The 21,046-nt window shown below is 42.4% G+C and overlaps 1 protein-coding gene across 4 annotated transcripts in view; it reads left to right on the top strand.

The window, feature by feature from the left end:
* The first annotated feature begins 1,997 nt into the window (after nucleotides 1-1,997).
* The window catches only part of MGRN1 (mahogunin ring finger 1), a 115,522-nt gene continuing 96,473 nt past the window's right edge, over nucleotides 1,998-21,046 (top strand). Inside the window, exon 1 of one of the 4 annotated variants that reach the window (XM_036737887.1) lies at nucleotides 1,998-2,302. In XM_036737887.1, coding sequence (XP_036593782.1) covers nucleotides 2,215-2,302 — 88 coding nt within the window. In that variant the 5' untranslated portion in view covers nucleotides 1,998-2,214. The remainder of the gene's footprint in view (nucleotides 2,303-21,046) is intronic. The other 3 variants (XM_036737888.1, XM_036737889.1, XM_036737886.1) reach the window with 3 other exon arrangements.

The raw sequence follows: 21,046 nt of genomic DNA, 5'->3' as shown, positions 1-21,046 counted from the left end.
CATAAAGTGTTTTGCAAACTTTAAAGTGATACATAATGCTCGCTATTTTTATTACAATAGGGTGTGGCTATTTTGAAATATATCCTATGCATGACAACCTTATCTATAAGCAAATTCCAGTGGCTTCCTGTTGTCTCCAGGAGCAAATACAAGATGCTTTGGTTGGCATTCAAAGCCCTTCATAACCTAGCCCCTTCTTGCCTTTCCAGTCTTTTTGAACCTTATTCTATACCACGCCTGCCCAACCTTCGGCCTGTGGGCTGCTTGTGGCATGCCAACAGATTTTGAAGGCCAAAGGTTATACAGGCATGCTCCACACCATGCACTCCTTCATTCAGTAACACTGGCCTCCAGAGTGTTGCACCAATAAGACATTCCATCTTTTGGCTCTGGGCATTCTTCCTGGCTGTCTGGAATGCTCCCCCTCTGCTCTGATTATTGACCTCCCTGGCTTCCTTAAGGCTCAACTAAAACACCACTTTCTACAGGAAGCCTTCCCCAATCTCTCTTAATTCCATTGTCTTCTCTCTTTTAATCATTTCCGGTTTATCCTGCAGCTTGCTTGGTATACATTTGTTTGCTTGTCCTCTCTATTAGACAGTAAGCTCCTTGAGGGAAGGGACTGTCTTGGCTCTTTTTGTATTCCCAGACCTTAGGCACAGTTCTTGGCACATAGTAGGTGTTAATAAATATTTATTTATTGATTGGACTATCACCAAGTGAATTCTATGACGATCACTGTTCCAAGGTAATGTCTATGAGTACTTTTGCAACAGATTGGATTATCAATGAAATCTTTCAGTCAATGGCTCTGTCTACAATCGTATCACCGGTGTAATTTTTGTTTTCACGACTGAAGTCCTACTCCAATGTTTATTGCAAGATAGAGGCAACCACGGACTCCTGAAGGCTATGGCAGCTCAGTGCCAAACCCTGGCTGGCAGAGCTTACCAAGCTGAAAAGGCTTCCAATATGACTTAGTTGGTGGACTGTGTCTCTTGTTCCAGAGTCAGCCTAATAAAATCGGAGGGTCTTCGGGTTATTTTTTAGCCACAACAACCCTAGAAGATTATCGAGTCATAAGTAGGCTGCAATCTGCATGCATCTGTGGAGGGAATGCCCACATGAATGACAGTACAGCCCACTATTATGTGAACTCCTTCCAAGCCTTCCCCATCGTTTAGCACTGTGCATAGCTCGGAGGTGGTGCTGAATAAATGCTTGTTGACTGATTATAGATCGTGGAATTCCGAGGTAAGAGATGGTCCAAGCTAATAGGCGGTCAGTAGAGCTTGGATCTAGTTCCAGTTCCGCTAGTGTCATATGATGTCTTCTATGCCTGCTTGTTTATCAGTAAATTGAGAACAACTATTGCCTTCTCCGAGGCAGTAAGGGTACAGCTACGCATTTCCCTGGACATGCTGCAGGGCAACTCCAAGTTGCTTTTGAATACTGATGCATGCCATGCATGGTCACTCCAAACGGTATTTGCTGGAGTTTCCTCAGGTCATCTTGAAAACTTCGGCTTTGGCCCTACCTTCTCCATTCACATACAAGGTGAAAAGTGCCCAAGCACCCTCTGCTGGTCTTCGCAAGCAGAGTTGGGGCACAGCAAGCGGAGGGAACCATTGGTGCAATGGGGGGGAACTTTTGATTGGGGGAGGGTAAGTGGAAGGGTTGCCTTTAATTAATGGACAGTCCTCTCAAAAAGAGTATGGTGATATAAAATTACAAATAATGTTAATATGTTAGACTGGAGAAGGAAGGTAGGGTAAGGGACAGGTGAAGGAAAGATTGTTCGCTTATCCCCTCCCTGTTTTAGTGCCTTTAGTATAGCCCCGAGAGAATGTCAACAGTCTGGCCGGCCCCGGTGGTGGGGATTTCTGGGACGTGTAGTTCCAAGGGCGGGATTTCCGCGCTGTGAGTCGGCTCACTCGGCAGCGAGAGAACTTTCTTTCCCATAGCTCTCTGGGACAGGGAGCGGGAGGGGAGAGGCCAGTGGCGTAGTGGCCGGCCGTTGCGATGGGGGTGGGGAGAAGGGGGCCGAGCCGCCGCCGCCGTCGCCGCCGCCGCCGCTGCCGCCGCAGTCGCAGTGGGTGTTTGTGTTTGGGGCCGGGCACCCTGGACCACAGCCGGATTATGTCGGTGTGAGGATCTGCCGGCACCCCTCGGCCGTCCGGAGCCTCTGCCAGCCCTTCCTCCACCCCTGGCGCCATGGGGTCCATCCTAAGCCGCCGGATCGCCGGGGTGGAGGACATCGACATCCAGGCGAACTCGGCCTATCGGTACCCTCCCAAGTCCGGTGAGAAGCCAGCTCTTCCTCCCCGACCCGAGCCCCGGCCGGCCCGTGGCAGAGCCTCTTTGTCGGTCTCTCCTCGTGCTCCCCACCCTACCCTCATAAGAAGCCTTTTCTGGCCAGGCTGTCCCCTGTGCCCCCTCCCCCACAAGCTCCTTCTCCTGTTTCCCCCACCCCCACCCGGGGGGCCCGTCCCGTCCCGGGGACAGCTGCTTCCTTGTCCAGGAATCTGGATGCGTGCATCTCGGGCAGGCTCCTCCGTGAAGGCACCATGGGGCAACTTCTACCCCCACTGTCCTCAGACGTGCGAGCTTCCAGGGTTTTGGCACTGAACTGGGAATAAGAAACCCACTGATTGACGCAGAACCCAAATATTAACCTTCTGCTTAGACTGGAGCCAAGACAGACAGAGGCTCTCCCTCCCCCATCATGTCCCCTTTAAATAAATAAAGCCCCGGTTTGAAACATATTCCTAAAAACTATTTAAGTTGGCACCAAACTGGAAGGTAGAAATATTATTTGAACCAAATCTAGGTTCTGTGTTATGGTTGGATTTCCTGATTCAATTCCCAGGAATTGGGAGCACTGAAATTCACCTTTTCTAATCCTTGAGGGATCATAGGATCATAGATTTTGACTTAGAAGGGCCCTATCTGCTGTAGCCTTCTGTTGATGGGGAAACTGAAGCCCGTAGGAGTTAAGTGACTACTTGCTCAAGGTCACTGGGATAGTAGGTGGGAGTCAGAATTCAAGGTCCTCTGATTCCCAATCCAGTGTTTTCTTCCATTCAGTGGGTGGCCTTATCCAATCTCTGCCACCTCAATGAAGACTTCTTTGAGGTTACTCATGGGGCATCGTATCTATTTGGTCTCCTGCCTGGGGCCATTACTTCCTGTGCCTACCCCTCCTTGAAATCCTACTAGAGCCACTATTGATGTCACTTTTCCATCCATCCTACCACTTAATTTCCCATAAGTCTAGGCCCACAGTCTTAACCATCTTCCCCCTCCAGCCAATTTCTGAGAACCCAAAGTATTTTTCTTCTTGATCAGATCTCTTTAATCTGCCATTTTGGGGTTTCCCCCATTGCAGCGGACTTCCTTCTGTTGAAATGCCAAGTTGGCAAAATTTGGGCATTGTTTCCTGATCTTCTTCAAATTTGCTAGAGTTCAAAAAAGTAGGGATAGGGCTGAGTGGGCTTATTCTCATAGCCACCGGCAAAAACTAGTTGGTAATAGAACAAGGATGTGCTGCTGTGAGGGGCCCTTTGGGAAGAATATGTTTTGACTATTATAAGAGAAAGAAAGGAGGCCATGGGGGGCCATGGAGGACCTCAGATCAGGTGCCCCAAATCTTCCGTGCTTTAAATATTCCTTGAGCAGGTGCTGATTTGGGAGGATAGTAGAAGGGACATATTTGAGAGAAAAGGGCACTCAGGACCTATTTGTAGGAGAGGGACTGGAGTTGTGGCGAAAGCTCAGTTTTTCCCAACATTATGCTGTGATCTTCAGGCACAGGGGGAATATTGGCTTCTAGGCACCTGGTTATTGACTGGTGAAATTCATTGGACATTATCTTAGTGCCCTTGTGTCCCTGAGTGGTGGTGCCGAAGGATAGTGGATATGTCCTTGTACTTTATACACTCTTAACACACACAATGCCAGAAAAAACAGCCGTAGGCTGTGTAGGGTTCATTGCAACTGATCAGAAGTTTCTTAATATCAGACAGGGCAAGATACTTCTCGCCACAGAATAGATCATTGTTTAAAAGAAAATTAATCTATCTCAGAATTCTAAAGTGGATGAAAAGTGGTTTTTGATTGTTGCTTTTTCACACTGGGCAAAGCCAACAGAGTCCCTAATTTTTGTAAACTCTGGGACCAGATCCTCTTTCTTTGTCAGGTAATCAGTTCTTCCACATATAGTAGAAGTGATTTTAAGTATTCAGAATGATCATTCCCCTTTTGGTGACCGCAAATCTCAAGACTCATGCTGTCTTTTCAGATAATTTTTTCTAGTGATCTGTTTCCTGTCCCAGAGAGTTTCTATGATTGTTCACATTCCCAGACCTTTTGTCTCTTATGTGGGTCTCATGGTTCCTACCATGTAGAATTGGATAGATAGATAGATGGATGGATGGGTAGATGGATAGATGGATAGATAGATAGTAAACAGATAGATAGATAGATCGATCATTTATTATTATGTGCCAGGAAATGGGCTGAGCACTCAGGATACAGATGCAAGCAGGAAAGACGGTCTTTGCCTTCAAGGAACTTTTCTTCTACTGGCTGAAGATGACACAGAAATGGGAGCTAAAAGGTAAGAGGTAGTAGTATGGAGGGAACTAAGAAGTGTTGTGGAGGCCTGGTTCCTAGCAAGATAAACAAAAGCTCACCTTTTAGAACTAGAGGAGTCAGGAGGGGAGTCCAAGGTCGCAGTGGGGTTAAGATAAGAATTGGAGCATAGGCTCCAATGATGAGGAATTGCCAGAGAAGTGGGTATTAAGATTTTTCCAAGTTCTACAAGAGAATTTTCAGTAGCTGTAAACCTAAGTTGAATGAATGATGCAGTAGAGTATGGCCAATCCAGAAACTTAGGACCCTTTTCTTCAGATGTCCTCAGTTTCCCTCTCTCTGTCTTTGAGGTTAAGAAATCACCTGAGTCTTGTTTGACCCCTCTTTCAGCATTATAAATAAGTGCTAAAAACTTAATTGACAGTTCAAATATTCCCCAGCCTACTCTTGAGGATTTGAGATGGCCAAAAAATCAAAATCCACATTATCACCCTTTTTACTTGCCTCATGCTAGGGGGTGAGTGGCAGGGTCTGTCCATGGGGCATTTGTCAGGAGACCTGACACAAAGTGATACCTTTTTTTCCTTCCTGAGTGATGAGGGAGTAATATTGGCCTGAAATTTTGGGAACCTGCCTGGCCTGTTTTGTGAAATTCCTCCCAATAGCTGCTTAGTGTGTTTCTTGTGAAGTGTTTGTGACCACACATTAGTTAGGGGTATGGTACTGAAGCAAGACACACACATATAATATATACACATACATATCTACGTATATAATTTTATATATAATAAATATGTAATATAAATATGTAAATAAAAATTTCATTTTCTTCTTGAAACTGTAATTATTCAAAGTGGTCCTCAGGAAAGATAGGTGGAAACTTGTAGGGCGGTGTGCTCAGTTTAAAAAAACAAACAAAAAGACTACTTTACACTTTTGAAAATGCTTTTTTTGGGTACATTATTCCACTAAATCCTCATGGCATTCTTGTGTGATAGGTAAGACAGATGGATGTTATGCCCATTGGAAAGAGAAAACTAAGGCTCAGATGAGGTGATTTGCCTGTGGTCAGGCCATTGTATGTTCTTCTGGTCAATAGACTTTACCTCCTTCGAAGTTATTTTGATTCCTGAACAAGCTGTGGCTTGTTGGGCTTTTTGAATTTAAAATGATGTTTAGTCCTAGATGGTTTTATATAGTAGCAAAAGGTTATAACCATGACTTTAAACTTTGAGCTCATTATGGTTTTATTGCTAGTTTTCTTATAGCAAAACATTGCTCTGAATTCCTCATATAATTTACTCTGTTTTAAGTATGCGTGCGAATTGTTCTTGGGCGATTTGCAAAATCTGTAGGATAGTTTCTGGAAGGAAAGGTGTTTTAGATTGATCATGAAATAACTTGACCGTTAAAAGGTTCCTATTTCTTATGGTTTGTTGAACTTTTCAACATTACTTAAGTTTTACAAACCGTAAAATGTTACCAGCCCAAGACAGACTGTTCTAAACTTTGGGGGTCAGGATGAGGATTATTGGTTAAGCACAATATGTGTTTTGCCAACTCTGGATTTTTCTTGGTCAGTAACCAGTCATCAAACATTTACTTGTCAGGCACTGTGCTAGACCCTAAGAATACAAATACAAAAAAATGAAAAAATCCCTACTCTCAAGGAGCTTACATTCTAATGAGAGAGACAACAAGTACATATATAAAAGGAATAAAAGAAATAAATACGGAGTAATTAAGTACAAGCTGGTTTAGGAGAAAGAATGTCCACAATTGCAGAGATCAGGGGAGGCTTTGTGTAGAAGTTGGTGTTTGAGCTGCCTTTTGGGATTGAGGGATTCCAAGTGGCAAAAGTGAATGGGGATTGCATCCAGGGATGCAGAGGCATGAAGATGCCAGATGAGTGTCATGTGTGAAGAACAGAGAGAAGGCCAGTTTGCCTGGACAGTAGGGTGCAAGAGGTGAGTGATATTTAATGAGACTGGAAAGGCAGGTTCAGATCAGGTTGTGAAGGGCTTTAAAAGCTAACAGTTTATGTTTGACCCTAGAGGAAACAGGGATCCATTAGAGTTTATTGAATGCAGGAGTGACCAGTTCAAATCTGTATTTGAGGAAAATCACTTTGGCAAGGGTGTGGAGAATAGACTGGAATAAGGAGAGACCTTGAAACAGTGAGGAAAATTGAGGCAGCTAGGTGGTGCAGTGAGTAGAGCACGGGCCCTGGAGTCAGGAGGACCTGAGTTCAAATCTAACCTCAGACACTTGACACATGTACTAGCTGTGTGACTTTGGACAAGTCACTTAACCCCAATTGCACTGCCAAAAAAAGGAAAAAAAAAACAAAAAACAAACACAAAAAAAGAATGTAAGCTTCTGAGGACTGGGACTGTCTTCGCCTTTCTTTGAACTGTCTTCCTCTCCTCAAGGAGGAACTTGCATTCTTCCTATAAGATACAACATGCTTGCAAATAAGTAAACACAGGATGTATGCAAAATAAATACCAAGTAAATGGGTGAGGTGGGGTGTGAGTAATCACTTGGGTAAACAGAAAAGGACTTTGAAGGAGGTAGCACTTGAGCTGATACTTTGAAGGGATCTCCAAGGGGTTCCAAAAGGTAGAGATGAAGAGGGAAAGCACCAGGCATGGACAGAAGTTCTGTAAAGGCATAGAAGCAGCAGATTGCACATATGAAGAATGGCACTTAGGCCACTCTGGTTGGAGTCTAGAGGAGGAGTTATGTGTAATCAGCTTGGAAGGATAAGGCAGGAGCCAGATCGTGAAGGACTTTAAATGCCAAACAGAGGAGTTCTCCTAGAGCGGTGGTGGAGCCACCTGTGGCCCACCCCTGTGACCTAGAGGTAGAACTGCCGAAGCTTCTGGGGCTGGGGAGTAATGTATGCCCTAGGAATGTCAGTTTAGCAGCCGTGTGGAGGGTGTGGATTAGAGAGGGAAAAGGCTAGATGCAAGACCAAGTAGACAACCAATGGTTGTCCTTGGCAAGAGATGATGACGACTTGAGCTAGGGCACTCGTAGTGTGAACAGAAGAAGGGGACAGATTTGAGAAATATTGAGGAAGTAAAATTGGTAGAACTAGGGAACTGCTTGGCTGGGAGTGGGGTCCGTAGGACCTTAGAGACTTACCTTGTCCAACAGTCTTATTTACAAAGTAAGAAACAGAGGCTCAGAGTTAGTATGGGAGCAAGGACTTTAAGTCAGGGGTTTTTCCCCCCTACGCATTCCAGCACTCTTTCAGCCGGGGGCTGAAATTTGGCCTTCTGAATATGATGAAGGTTCACTGTGGGGCATTACCCCTTTCTGAGCACCCTTGGTTTCACAACTCAGAATGAGCATCCCTCATTCCTTGAATGAATAAATGAGTGAGTGAATGAATGAAAAAGCACTTACCGTGTGCAAAGCATCGTGCTATGTGCTGGAGACATCTGTATACGTAGATAACTAGATAGAGATACATTGATGTAGCACTATAGATAGAAAAGTAAAGAAATCCCTACTCTGGAGGAATTCACATTCTAATGGGAGAAACAAGGCAGTGGTTTCAGCTGCAGGTCAGATGGAAATGAAGAGGTTTAAGGAAAATATGATGGTAGGGAACTGTAGATTTCTAGGGGTGCTCATGACCCCAAAATACCAACACGCCCGGTCCTGCCGAAAGAATTCGACTCAAGCCTTCTTAGCCAAAGAAAAAAGACAAAGTTTATTAGGGATTCACCATAATGGGTTGTCTTAAGAAATCCCACCCTTTGTGACGCCTGTTTTCACAAGATGGCCAGATTCAATCTGAGCTGAGCTAGATTGAACCTGAGCGCCTTCATGGAGGCAAGATGGAGATTATATACACAAAGATTGTAGGAGGGATTGAGGGGTGGTCTGGGGTGACTAGAGGAGGGGTTCAGGGAGGGTCCAAAGATAAGGTCAGACTCCGGGAACCAAGAGAATGGGCTTAAGGGCAGGAAGTGGCTGAAGGAATATCAGGGTTGGGAAGTAACTGAAGGCATGCATATTGATAGTAACAATAGAGGGCAAGGCTTAGGTAGAGATTTGGGCCTAATGATAATGTAAGGCATAGTCTCAGGGGAAGACTAGATCTAGTTGGAAGATTCAAGGAGAATTCAAGGAAGCTCCCAGAGACTGTATTCCAGATTCAAGAGGGTTCCCAGAGACTGTGCCCTCATCAGAAAGGTCCTTAGGGCACAGTGGCAAAGCAGATGGTAGTGGATCTTCTTTTATATTATTCCTACTGATAGTCATAACCAGTGGTGGGATTCAAATAAATTACCAGGTCCAAGCTGAGGTGCCACCATCCCTGCTGAAGGGGCAGATGCAGGCCCTGCCCCCACTAACAACCTAGGTACTGGCTCTGCCAAACCAGGGCGAACCGGCTGAATCCCACCACTAGTCGCAACCCTTTCTAGTGTTGAACGATTTGACAGCACCAAGGACTTTGTTAGGAGGAACTTTATTTTTCTGAGGCAGGAGCTGTAGCATCTACAGAAATAATTGCTAAGTCTTTTCTCCACAGGGCTTGCTTCCTGGGATAATGGCTATATTTGGGGTTGGTAGGGCCAAGGAAAGTACCCTTGGCCTTTACTGGGCAGACTGCAACCCTAAATGTATTCACCTTAGTGAGTGGGGTGGCTCAGCAGCCTCCTCGAGAAAACTGCACCAGTTACTCTAGTTTGGAGGAGGGTGTGTGTGGTGTATGTAACCCCACTGCCCCCACTTGTATTCTCTGTTGCATCACTTGGGAGCCTGTCCCGTTGCTCTCAGCACTAAGAATATTGACTCCATGGGGTCAGATCTGGCCTTTTTCTGCGACAACCTGGCTGAAGCTGGGGTTAACCCCACTAAAGCCTCTATCCTTCCTCCTGTGTCCTTTGTGGAATTCTGTGAGATGAAACTATTAAGCCATTTCCCCACCTGATAATACTCACAGTCTGGTCAACAGCCTGCCTGAGTCCTATTCCATCAAGCTTGCCTTCCTTCTATCTTAGAGGAGTACAAGTATAGTAAATGCCTTCTCATTTTCACAATCCTAGGCCAAACCCCAATCACCCTCCCTTGGTTCCAGGCTCTGAAGGTACACCTAGGCCATAGTGATAGCACTTAATAGAGTCTGAGTATATCGTTAAAGGGAACATATTTTTTAAAAGTCAAAGGTTTTTTTTTTCTAACTCTAGATATAATATTTCTAATAGCTGAATTTTAGCTCTGTTTAGAATTCCATATGGCTTTTGCTGTCCACCAGTAGGCAGGTTGTAATGGGTTGTCCCATGTGGCATGCCTTCTGTAGGCTACTGTTTGGTTGCTGCCTGTATCTCTCTTCTCTCAGTGTTGTTTTTCTTGCTTATGGTTGCCTGCCAGGGTAGCTCTATCATCTGCCCAGCTGGTAAGAGCACAGTGGGAAAGGAGATTAAAACACTGAGATATAGCTACTTCAACAAACTTTACAAAGCACTATGCTTAAAGACTGAGGGAAATCATATAAATAAGACTTAGCCCCTGTCCTCAGGAAGTTTATAAAAGAATAAGGAAGATAAACACCTACAAAATTACTATGATAAAAAGTCGCAGAGAAATACATAAAAAGTGCAAAGTGCTACAACTTACGAGTATTTATTACATGCCTGCTATGTGTCAAGGCTTACCTAGACAAAATGAGGCAGTTCTAGCCCTTAAGGAGCTTCTGTTCTCTGGGAAGAGGCAATATCCTCAGAGAGATGTAGAGACAAAAAACCATCTCCTTGCTATAGGGAACTCCTCCTGAGGAAGCACATTCTACCAATTTAGAGGAACACCTACTCTGTACCTCATGGTCTTAGAGTTCCCTGAGACCCTGAGAACTTGACTGATTGGGTCACACAGCCAGGAGGCACACAAGTCTTGAATTCAGGTCTTCCTGACCCTGGGGCAGGTTCTCAGGACTCTCCTAAATACAAAATCAATAAGAGGTAAGTTTTAAGGGAGAAGGTACTGGAAGTTGGGAGGATCAAAAAAGACTTATAGAAAGTGATCTTCCAGCTTGCTTTGAAGGAAACTAGGGATTCTAAGAGGCAGAGTTGAGGAAGAAAGGCATTCCAGGCCTGAGGTCAGCCAATGCAGTGGCTCAGATAGGAGATGAAGTGTGATGCCTATGGAGAATTAAGAAAGCCTTTGAGCTGGACCATTAGAGTTGAGCCGTTGAGTTGGACCAAAGTCACAGCAGGTAGTAAGTAGCTGAGCCAGGATTTCAGCCTAGTTCTGCAGACTCCAAAAGTTGTATTTTTTCCATGATACTGCAAAGTACTGTAAGAAATTTCATTTATAGCAAATATCAGGGAAGTCTTCATGAAGCAGGTAGCATTTGAACTCAGCCTTGAAGAATGGGTAACACTTCCCCATGTGGAGAAGGGCATGAGGAAGTCCACAATAGATCGGTGGACAATAATAGGTTGGTGCACAATAAGTAGTTGAGTTTGGATAAAACAGCAGTGTGAAATAAGGCTAGACAGGCCGGCCCTCAAAAGTGGGATTTAAAAGTTGAAGGGCAGCATGTGGTACTATTAGTTTTACATCTATAAAAATGAAGTAAATTGACAAAATAATAAAGCAGAACTAGAGTGGGCTAGGGATGCTGAATCCTTGTGGCTTTTTAATTGGTTTGTTGTCAGTGAACAAAATTGTTGCTTGAGTGAAAATGAAATTCATGGAGAACTTGAAATTCATAAAGAAGTTGCCAGAGGGATAGTGTATTTGTCACCCCAAAATACATAAAAAGATTTAATATCTGTGCAGCTCTGCAAGGTGTCTACAAAGTACCCTATGCCTCATCAAAGTGACCCTGGTTTCTCAAAGGATTTGGAAGCAGAACATAAGCTGTGTAGATGCTACCATCCTAAGAAAAAAGGCTTTGAGTATAGCCCTTAAGAAAGACCGAGTTAGCTTTTGGAAGGCTAAGAGGCTCATCACCAGTTCGTTGGGTACTGAATGATGAATTCTGTGACCATGGGGATATGTGAAGCAAAAATTAAGATTGGCTTGTAGTTTTGCTGAATCCCGTTTCATTACCATAGTAATGGTGATGATGGTGAAATGCTAGAAAAAAGGGCACTGGGTGCTAAGATTCAAAGTTTTTAAGACTTATGTAAATAACTGTAGGTATTGTAAATGTGAGATCTTGGTCCAGTGACCTAGTAATTATTGTGAACTCAACCACATAAATATAAACAAAGCCAGAAAACCAGAAAAGAGGAAGCCTGGTGCAGTACTTTGTTGGATTTGAAGTTAAGAGCTCTGCCATCTTTGATGTTGGGCAATTCAGTTCAACAAATTAAACATTTGTTAAGTACCTACTACGTGCAAATTGCTGTTCTGGACTCTGAGGAAACGAACATAAACGGGCTTTGCCTGGGGTGGGGGTAGACATGGAGGTTGCAGTGAAGCTGAGATAGAACATACACACAAGGAAAGAAATACAAAAATATGTACAGTAATTTCAAGAGTGGAGAGTCTCTTAGTTTTTCTGAGTCTTCTATAAAATGAGAATAATAGATTGAGAGCCTGTAAGGCTCTTAATCTATGGCCATAGGATCCTATGAATATTCTTAATATTTCTGGAAAACTCCAACTTCTTATGGAGAATTCTAGGCAGTGTTGAGCTTTGCCGCCTTGGTCACCATGGCGTTTATTGGCTGTATCATATACACTGGCACCCATTTGAATTCAATTTAGCATTTCATTAGCTTACTAATTCTCTTGTATTGTTTTTCTCTAGTTATTCCATGTGAGTTCTTGATGTAATGGTTCTTATCATTACTTCAGATATAGAAAGTATGTATACATCTACTTCAGGACCACTACCGATTGAGGATTTCATGGGCAGACGTGGGATCTCACTCCATTGGTTCAGGGTGTAGCTCATTTATGCCTTCTCGTCTTGTGTAACTCTAATCTATGTCCTATTATAAATCCACTTCTTCAATGCATTTGGGGCAGGGATCTGTTCTGTACTGAACTTGTCTTTTCCTCCTTTCAGGGCATAACATAGGACAGGACACAAAGTGAATATTCAGTAATATTTATTAAATGAATTATTGAACTCAGGAAACTCCCTAAAGTTTGGGTCTGGCACTTTTAGATATCATTTAATTTTAGAGTTTTTCCAGCCTCCCGGGTTGGTATAATAAATATGGTACTAGGAAGTGCAAAACTTTGTCTTTAACACTGTTTTTAGAAAACCCCCCATTTTATGGCAAGAGAAATACAGGGGAAGCATCTAAGTCACCTAATCTGTAAAAAGAGGTTTATGTATTTATTGATATTTTTTTAATAGAGTGAAGTAGGAAAAGGAGAGGTTTAGGGAATAATTCTTGGTGAGCTTGCTAGCTCCTATAGGAACAATTTTTTTGTCTGGATATGACTCCCAAGGCTCTCATCTAGCCCTGATTACTCTGCTGAGCTCTTATTTTCATTACCAAATGCCTGCTGGAAATCTTCACCAGGCTATAACGTAAGCATTTCAAACTCTTATCCAAAACAGAACTCACTCTCTCCATACATCCCCCACTTCCTTTCTGACCCTCCTTCAAACAAATTTTCTTATTTCTGTTGAGGGTACCACCATCCCTCTAAACACTTAAGTTTAAAATTTTGGTGTTATCCTTAATTCTTCCCTGTTCCTCGCTCGGTTTGTTTCCAGATCTTTTCAGTTCTCTATGTAATATCTTTCATCTGTCTCCTTTTAACCATTTAACCACTACTGTAGTTGAGCCATTTAAAAACTCATCTGGATTCATTCCGTAGCCTCCTTTCTGCTCTTCTTGCTTCACATTTCTTCCTTTCTCTTCTCCACCCTCGGATGCCAAAGTAATCTTTCTGAAGCACAGATCTGACCATGTCCCTGACCTGCTCAAGTGTTTTGTGGCCCTGCATTGCCTCTAGAACCAAATACAGGCTCTTCAGCCTGGCATTTTGAAAGCCCTGCACAATCTGGCTCCAGTCGACTCTTGCAGGCTTATTTTATATTACTTTTTCTTTGTGTCCTGCATTCCAGCCAAACTGTCCTTCACATACCTCGGGCTTAGCATTCAGTCTTCCACCTTCATGACTTTGTAAAGGCCTTAATATACAGCCTTCTCCCATCCACTTAGAATATTTAGTGCTTCCTTCTAGGCCAAGCCTTTCCTGGTCCTAGACCTCCTAGTTCTAAGTGCTCTCTCCTTCCTAAATTATTTTGTATTTTCTTACCTGTTTGTTTATTGTATTCCTCAATAGAATGTAAGCTCCTTGAGTGTAGGGAATGGTTTTTAACCTTTGCCTTTAAAGTATCAGGGGTCTAGTGTATAGTAAACTTGCTTATAGTAGACTTCATTAATGTATGCTAAATTGAATTGAGTTTATATTTTGGCTTTAGTTGTGTGTGGGATGAAAGATCCTCACCAATTAAAAGTTAATAAGGAGCCATCTCAGGGTGGGAACAAGAATAAATTTTATTAATTCTCGAGAATTGGGTGTCATCTGCTGGCACAGAGCGGAACCGGCAAAGGAGGCGCTTGACAAGGGGCAAAGCACCAATAATTATACCCAACACAAGAGAATTCCTGCCCACCTCTGACCCTTCTCACCATTAGCTGGGAGGCGGGCTTGCAATCTGAGCACGAAAAACTAGACAAAGAACTGGGAAATCGAGGCACAGAAACTCCAATTCCCATTTCCTTAGTTAATGATTACAACTGAGGTGACATCTATAAATCTAAAGAAGGAGAATAGGATAAGGGGAGGGGGAGACCCTCTCCATTCTTCTATAGTACTTTTACAGTAAAGGAAAACAGGTCACAGTGACCCTATCCTTACTGAGCAGATCTTTAAACCAGAACCAGAAGAAAGAACAAAAAGTTTCAGGGTTAACTTTCCTAGAGGCTGAGCCATCATACTATCACGGCCTATGAATTTTTCCACTTCCCTATTTCTCGATTTTTTAAACATTTCTTAGTATAGATATAGATATGTATTTATACATATCTTCCCTGTGAAGTCTTCACATTTTATTTACCTCACACAATTGAAAGCTAGCTGTCTGTCCCTAGTTCTAATACACACACATTATATGTGTGTGTGTGTGTGTGTATGTGTGTGTATATATGTATATGTAAGCACCAACATCTCTCTGGGTTATCAAAGTGGGGAGGGGCTTTTTCAACGGTTTGCGCAGAGTCTTGTCACTCTTTCAATGAGTGTACCCCCAAAAGTGAAAAGCTAACCTTCCAACACATGTACCCTGTTTAAGACCCTGAGGGCTGGGGCCAACTTAGCATTTAGGGTTTGAGAAAGCTCTTCAACCGCCAGCACCACATCACATACAAATCAATGATTCTCAACCACCCCAGTGCTGAGAAACACTCCAAGACAAAAAGATTCCACTTTACCTTCCCCATTCAAACAAAGGCCAGACTCATTAAAGGCACTTAAGAGAAGAACAGCAAAAAATCCTGCCCTGATTACCATTACACACATACATATATATTTTGGGTTACATTTTAAGTTCCAAACTGTCTCCTTCCTCCCTTCCCCATCCCACACTAAAGAAGGCCAGCCAGCATTTCACACAGATTTATAAATATATGTAAAATCATACTATGCATATTTCTGTTCATCAGTTTTTTCTCTGGAGATGGATAGCCTCTTCTGTCATAGGTCCTTTATAGTTGATTTGAATATTTATAGTTGAATATCAATCAGAATAACTTGGTTTTCACAATTATTCTTTGGACCATGTTGCTGTTGCTGTATGTAACACTCTCTTGGTTCTGCTTGCTTCACTTTTCATTATTTCATGCAAATCTTTCCATATTTTTCTAATATCAACCAGCACATCATTTCTTACAGCACAGTAGTATTCCACCTAAAATAAATCTTAAGGCTTTGTTTATTTGGTTCCTGCTTCCTTGAGCTGCCGCTTATCTGGACTGTTTTTTCTGGCAAGATTACTTTTTGAAGTAGAACCTTATAGTCCCTTTCATATGCATAACAAATTCTGTTATGTGGCATGCTATTAACCAGAACTCTATTAACTAGCATTCATGTCTCTTCAGTAGAGTGATAGCTGTGGTTTAGGATGTTGATCCTCAAGTACCGAAGAATTCTGAGGTGTCTTCTGAGACATCAAAGAAAGTTGGGATTATTTGAGTTTAGTTTTAGTGTTAAATATAATCTATGGTATTACAATTCTTCAAAAATTGATGATCCATTTTTTATATTTGTGGTAATTATCTATTAACCAGAAAGTTTGATTAATCAGAATCTCCCTCCCTTACACCTCCCACCCCCTTACTGAGAATGATTTTCTGTATTTACACACGGTGCAGGGGAACAACTTGTATTTACATTGGGAGAGAGACTAGTGATATCTTCCTTTCTGGTGTCATCAGATCATAGGACTTTGAACTGGAGTGGGTCCTGGAGATCGTTAGTCCAATCCCCTTAGTTAAGGAAACATAGGTCCAGAGAGGGAAATGACTTGCTTAAAGTCATTCTGTATTGTATATAAATCCAAATCCATGGATGATGTGTATATATATATATATATATGTGGATCCAGACACTGTATATGACTCTTTTATCACACATTGTGGTATACTCAACTTGAGGTCAGGAGTTGTGCTTTCCTTGACCAGTTTCTTTAGCAGAAACACAAACTGAAAACTGCTGCTTCTGGGGCCGATAGCCATAACTGGATATATTCAAGTTACTCATCAAATTATTTCTCTCTTCCTCTTATTTATCTTCTTTGTTTTGAAGCCTAGAATCATGGATTTTTATTATCTGTTGAGCCAGGCAAAGCTGATGATTAATATTGCCTTAAGGCCAATGAGTTTATTTGAAAGAGTATGCTACAATTAGAACATCTGTCCTCCTGTTTATTTAGAAAAAGTCTTCTCAGAATGAAAAAAGAAATGAAAAAACCATTAAGTGCTTTCTGGGTGGCAGGCACTCGGTTAAGTGATAGGGATAGGGTTACAGGTACAAAAGAAGGATAGCTTCTGCCTTAAAGAAAGGCTTACATTCAACATATATGGATGAGTATTGGTGGCTAGGGAAGAGCATGTCCCAGGGATGGTGAGTGGATTGCTAGGCTCTTTTTAATGTAAGTTTTGTTTTCCTTTTTTTCTATTCCCCGTCCTCTCCTCCATGGAAAGAAGAAAAAGAAAAACAAAACCCTTGTATTGTAACAAATAAGCATGGTAAAGTTAAACAAATTCTTATAATGGCTATATCTAAAAATATGTCTCTATCTGCATCTTGAATCTGTCACCTCTCTGACAGGAGGTAGATAACATAGTTTGTGGTGAGTATCTAGTATTCTGGATGGTTAGTCATTGTGTTGGTCAGAGTTGTTGATATAACCTGAATGCTTAAAATTGACATGCTGGAGTTATACAGGGTGTTCCTAAAGTCTGGACACATAGGCAAAAATGCGTATTTTCAAGAAATGAAATGAATGAAATTTTCAGCCACATTTTATTTAATTGGAATATTAACAAATAACATCTCCAATATGGTTTCCATCATCTGTGATGCAAAGGTTGATGTGCTTTGCAGGATTCATGTGAACTCGATGCAATAACTCCACATTGCCGTCAATTTTCCTGTGTGTCCAGACTTTAGGGACACCTTGTAGACCAAGTTCATTATTGGATATCTTCTCACTAAAACCATTGACATGGCCTGAGTTTTGCTGATGCACTTGAGGATTCCCTCTTCTTTCCTCCTCCCTCTTCCCTCCCCCCCCACCCCACTCTAGCCTATTATTACCTTTCCTGGAGGGTTTTTTGAGTCAGCTCACCTGCATGTAGTCAGGGTTGTCAGTACTCATTTTGAACAAAAACATAGTTATTACAAAAACATACCAAGGATCCATGGTTTTATCAGTGCAGCATCAGGCAGATATTAACCCTTCTATAACCTAGTAGATGGGCTTGCATGACACTTAGAGAATAAATAACTTGCTTGTGGTCAAAAGACAGGTGTACTTGAGGCAAGATTTGAACTTGGATCTTCCTGACTCGAAGCCCAGCACTCTTATTAAGGCCTCTCTTATTAAAAGCATATAATGACACAAATGAGACTCAACTCTAAGTCCAATAGCAAATAATAAAACCATCCTCTTCCCCCTTCCCTTCCTTTCCTCCCTCCCTCAGGGATCCATTTCGTATTCTCACATAAAGAAACTCACACCACCAATGAGCACGGTCTCATTAGCCTCCTGCCTGGGCTTACCTCAGCCATTCTTATACACGTGGTACTAGTGGATTACATGTGTGTTAGGTGACTGGCAAGCCAATCTAAAGGGGTTAATTTAGGGATGCTTGACTCTCAGCTGCTGTCTTCCTGCCCTCTCCTTCCATGAGAAAGTGGGTAACTTCAGTGATGGTAGCATCTGCATCCTATGTCATGGTTTACTTTAAGTTCTTTGGGTTCTGTGAATAACACCTCTGTCTCAGAACCAGTCCCGGTACTTCTAGCCCCCACCAGTACCACAGTTACCTCTGCTTGCTGCCGTCATCTTGGATGACTTTCCCTTGTCCCTGAGTATCTGCTTTCTTAATGCCGGCAATCAGTCAGTCAGTCAGCAAGGCTTTATTAAGCATTTTCTATGTGACAGGTAAAGAAAAAAAATGAAACTATCCCTTCTCCCAAGTTGCTAAGCAATCAGTTTCCATAAGTCCCTGGATCTTGGCATTAAGAGAACGTTAGTCTCTTTCTGTTAATACCTTGCCATAGCCTCTGGTGTTCTAGAAAAGTGAGGTTTTCCTGCGTCCCTCCATTATACATGTTCATTACATTGAATTGGATTATTGTTTCAAATGAGAGGATTCAGCAAACCAAATTATTGGCCCCCGCTATAAATCTACTAAATAAGTACGCGTTAGGATCTAAAATTAATACCAGATTAAATGTTTGGGGATAGAAAGTACTGCTGTCATTAATGCCAAGTTTTTCAGTATGCAGAGTTTGATTTTGGGGCTTGTCTTTAAAATGTCAAAATGTTGCCCTGGTCAATAAGATGGAGTTTACGGAAACCCCTCTATCTTTAAGTAGCTATGTATCACTAGATTTGTTGTCGTCGTGTCATTTCAGACTCTGACCGCATTTGGAGTTTTCCTAGCAAAGGTATTGGAGTAGTTTGCCACCTCCTTTTCCCCCACTCATTTTACAAATGAGGGACTGAGGCAAACAGGGTTAAGTGACCTGCCCAGGGTTACACAGCTAGTAAGTGTCAGAAGCCGGATTTGAACCTAGGGAGATGAGTCTTCCTGATTCCAGGCTCAGTGCTCTATCCACTGCACCACTTAGTTTCCTGTATCACCAGATAAGTAATTCAAGCTTGCTGAGTCTTAATCTTCCCATTTGTAAAATGGTCATATCACCTTGTTTTGGTTACGTTGACCATAAACTAAAAGATAATTGTGGCCTATGCACCTACATAGGGAGTATCCTCATTGATGAGGTCACAGATAATGTGGAAATATGTTTTGTATGCTTGTTATTTTAAAAAACCAACACAAGACAATGTGCAGGACATATTTTGAACTCAAAGAAGGGGATTACTCAAAGGTTTTTTTTTTCTATTGTTATTTTTTAAAAAATATTATTATTATCCAGCCCAGTTGAAAATTTGTAAGTTAGATACTTTCACGGCATGTTGGAGGAGATTATTGAATGGAAGGAGGAGCATTCGGAGCTGTAGATTCTCTTAGCTACTGATTTTCTAGCTCTTTCAGATCACAGCTAGCATGATTTTTCTAGTAGCAGTGGAATTAGCTCTATTGTTCAGCTGTGATTTCCAAAACAAATTCTGTATCCAATTGGATCAGATCACAAACTGGTTTATTTATGGAGCCATTTCGAAGTGTCTCATCAACTGTTTTGGTCAGAAATGTCTTTTTTGTACAGTCTAATGTGCATACACTTGTGTCCTTTGTTCTTATGAGAGGACATCACTGGCTCATTTCCATTTGTGACCACAAAGGCCAGCGTCAGAGGAGCATTCCTTTCTGTGCTCCTCCTCCCCCTTCCCAACAGGATTGTTTTGTGATTCGTGGCTGGGCCTTTGTTTACAGAGCCTGGCACAGTTTATGATGCTGCCTCTTAGACGAGGTATTGACTCAAAGCCTTCATTTTGAAGATTGAGATTAATAAACTTGGGCTCCATTGTCAGCCTGGAAGAGGGATTTTCATTTTGGGATTTCCTTAGTATGGGGAGCTGAAGGTGATGAACTCCTTCTAACAAAGCAGGTTGTATTTGCCTTATATTTGGTAGTCTCAGGTGTCTGCAGGCATTGGGATGATAAGTGGCTTGCCCAAGGTCACACTGCTGGTATATCAGAAGCTGGACCCCCTACCAACATGCTCCCCATGCTGCCTCTCATTATAGGGATACAAATTAAAGACCAAGAGCCTACGGAAATAAAGTACCTGCATTTACTACAGCTTGGCACCTTCAAGGAGTCCAAGTAGGAGCCCCAAGTCTGTGGCACCCTTATCCTATGATTTTTCTCTTCTAAGCTCTTCTTCTTCCCTTCTTTATTAAACATAGACATGGGTAGGTGGGCAAAATCAGGTCTTCATTTGCAATAGGGAAGTTACAGTTGTAATCTGTTTAAACCAAAATGATGTTATTAGAATTTAGATTTATACAAACTGATAAGTTATAGATTGGTTCTTGGCTTTATGAAAGAATTCACCCATAAGATACCTTTAAATAACAACTTAATGTGACTCAAATAGGATTAAATTTACAAAAATTAATTTACACACATTCTAGGTTGAGTGAGGACCAACCTGTATACATCCACACAGACTCTAGTACCAGCCTTTTTTTTTTTTTTCCCCTCAAGGAGGCTGTGATAGTTTTCATTGCTCAGAAAGGCAATACACCTTAGTGTAATGACTAGGGAGGTGAACTGGGAAAGAGATCTACTGCTGGATGGTTGGGTTGGGGGATGGGGGAAGTGCTCCTCCACTCTCCCCTCTTCCCCTATCACCTACATACTGCCCCGATTTCAGATCAATCAGTCAAAAGGCATTTATTAGGCGCTTATCAGGTGCCAAACATATGCTACTTAAGAGTCTTTGTTCTTTAGAAAAGGTGTTGGATCTCCCTTTAGTCACTTTCACCACTGTTAGAAATGCTGGAGGGAGAGGGTGGTGGCTGTATTCTCTAAGAAGGCAGGCTCACTGCCACTGTATAATAGCCTACACAGGGGTGGGGAACCTGAGGCCACATTCTGTGAAGTTTGGATTCAGTGAAAGGGCCACACTTGAGGACCTAGAGGGCCACATGTGGCCTTGAGGCCCACAGGTTCCCCACCCCTGGTCTATGACACCCTGTTAGCAAGGGAGGAGGAGGAAGTGGAAGATCAGTTCTGTGGGCCATTGGCAGCTGTGC

The sequence above is a fragment of the Trichosurus vulpecula genome, chromosome 9, assembly GCF_011100635.1.
Source record: "Trichosurus vulpecula isolate mTriVul1 chromosome 9, mTriVul1.pri, whole genome shotgun sequence".
Classification (NCBI taxonomy): domain Eukaryota; kingdom Metazoa; phylum Chordata; class Mammalia; order Diprotodontia; family Phalangeridae; genus Trichosurus; species Trichosurus vulpecula.
This window is presented reverse-complemented; position numbering and strand designations above follow the sequence as displayed.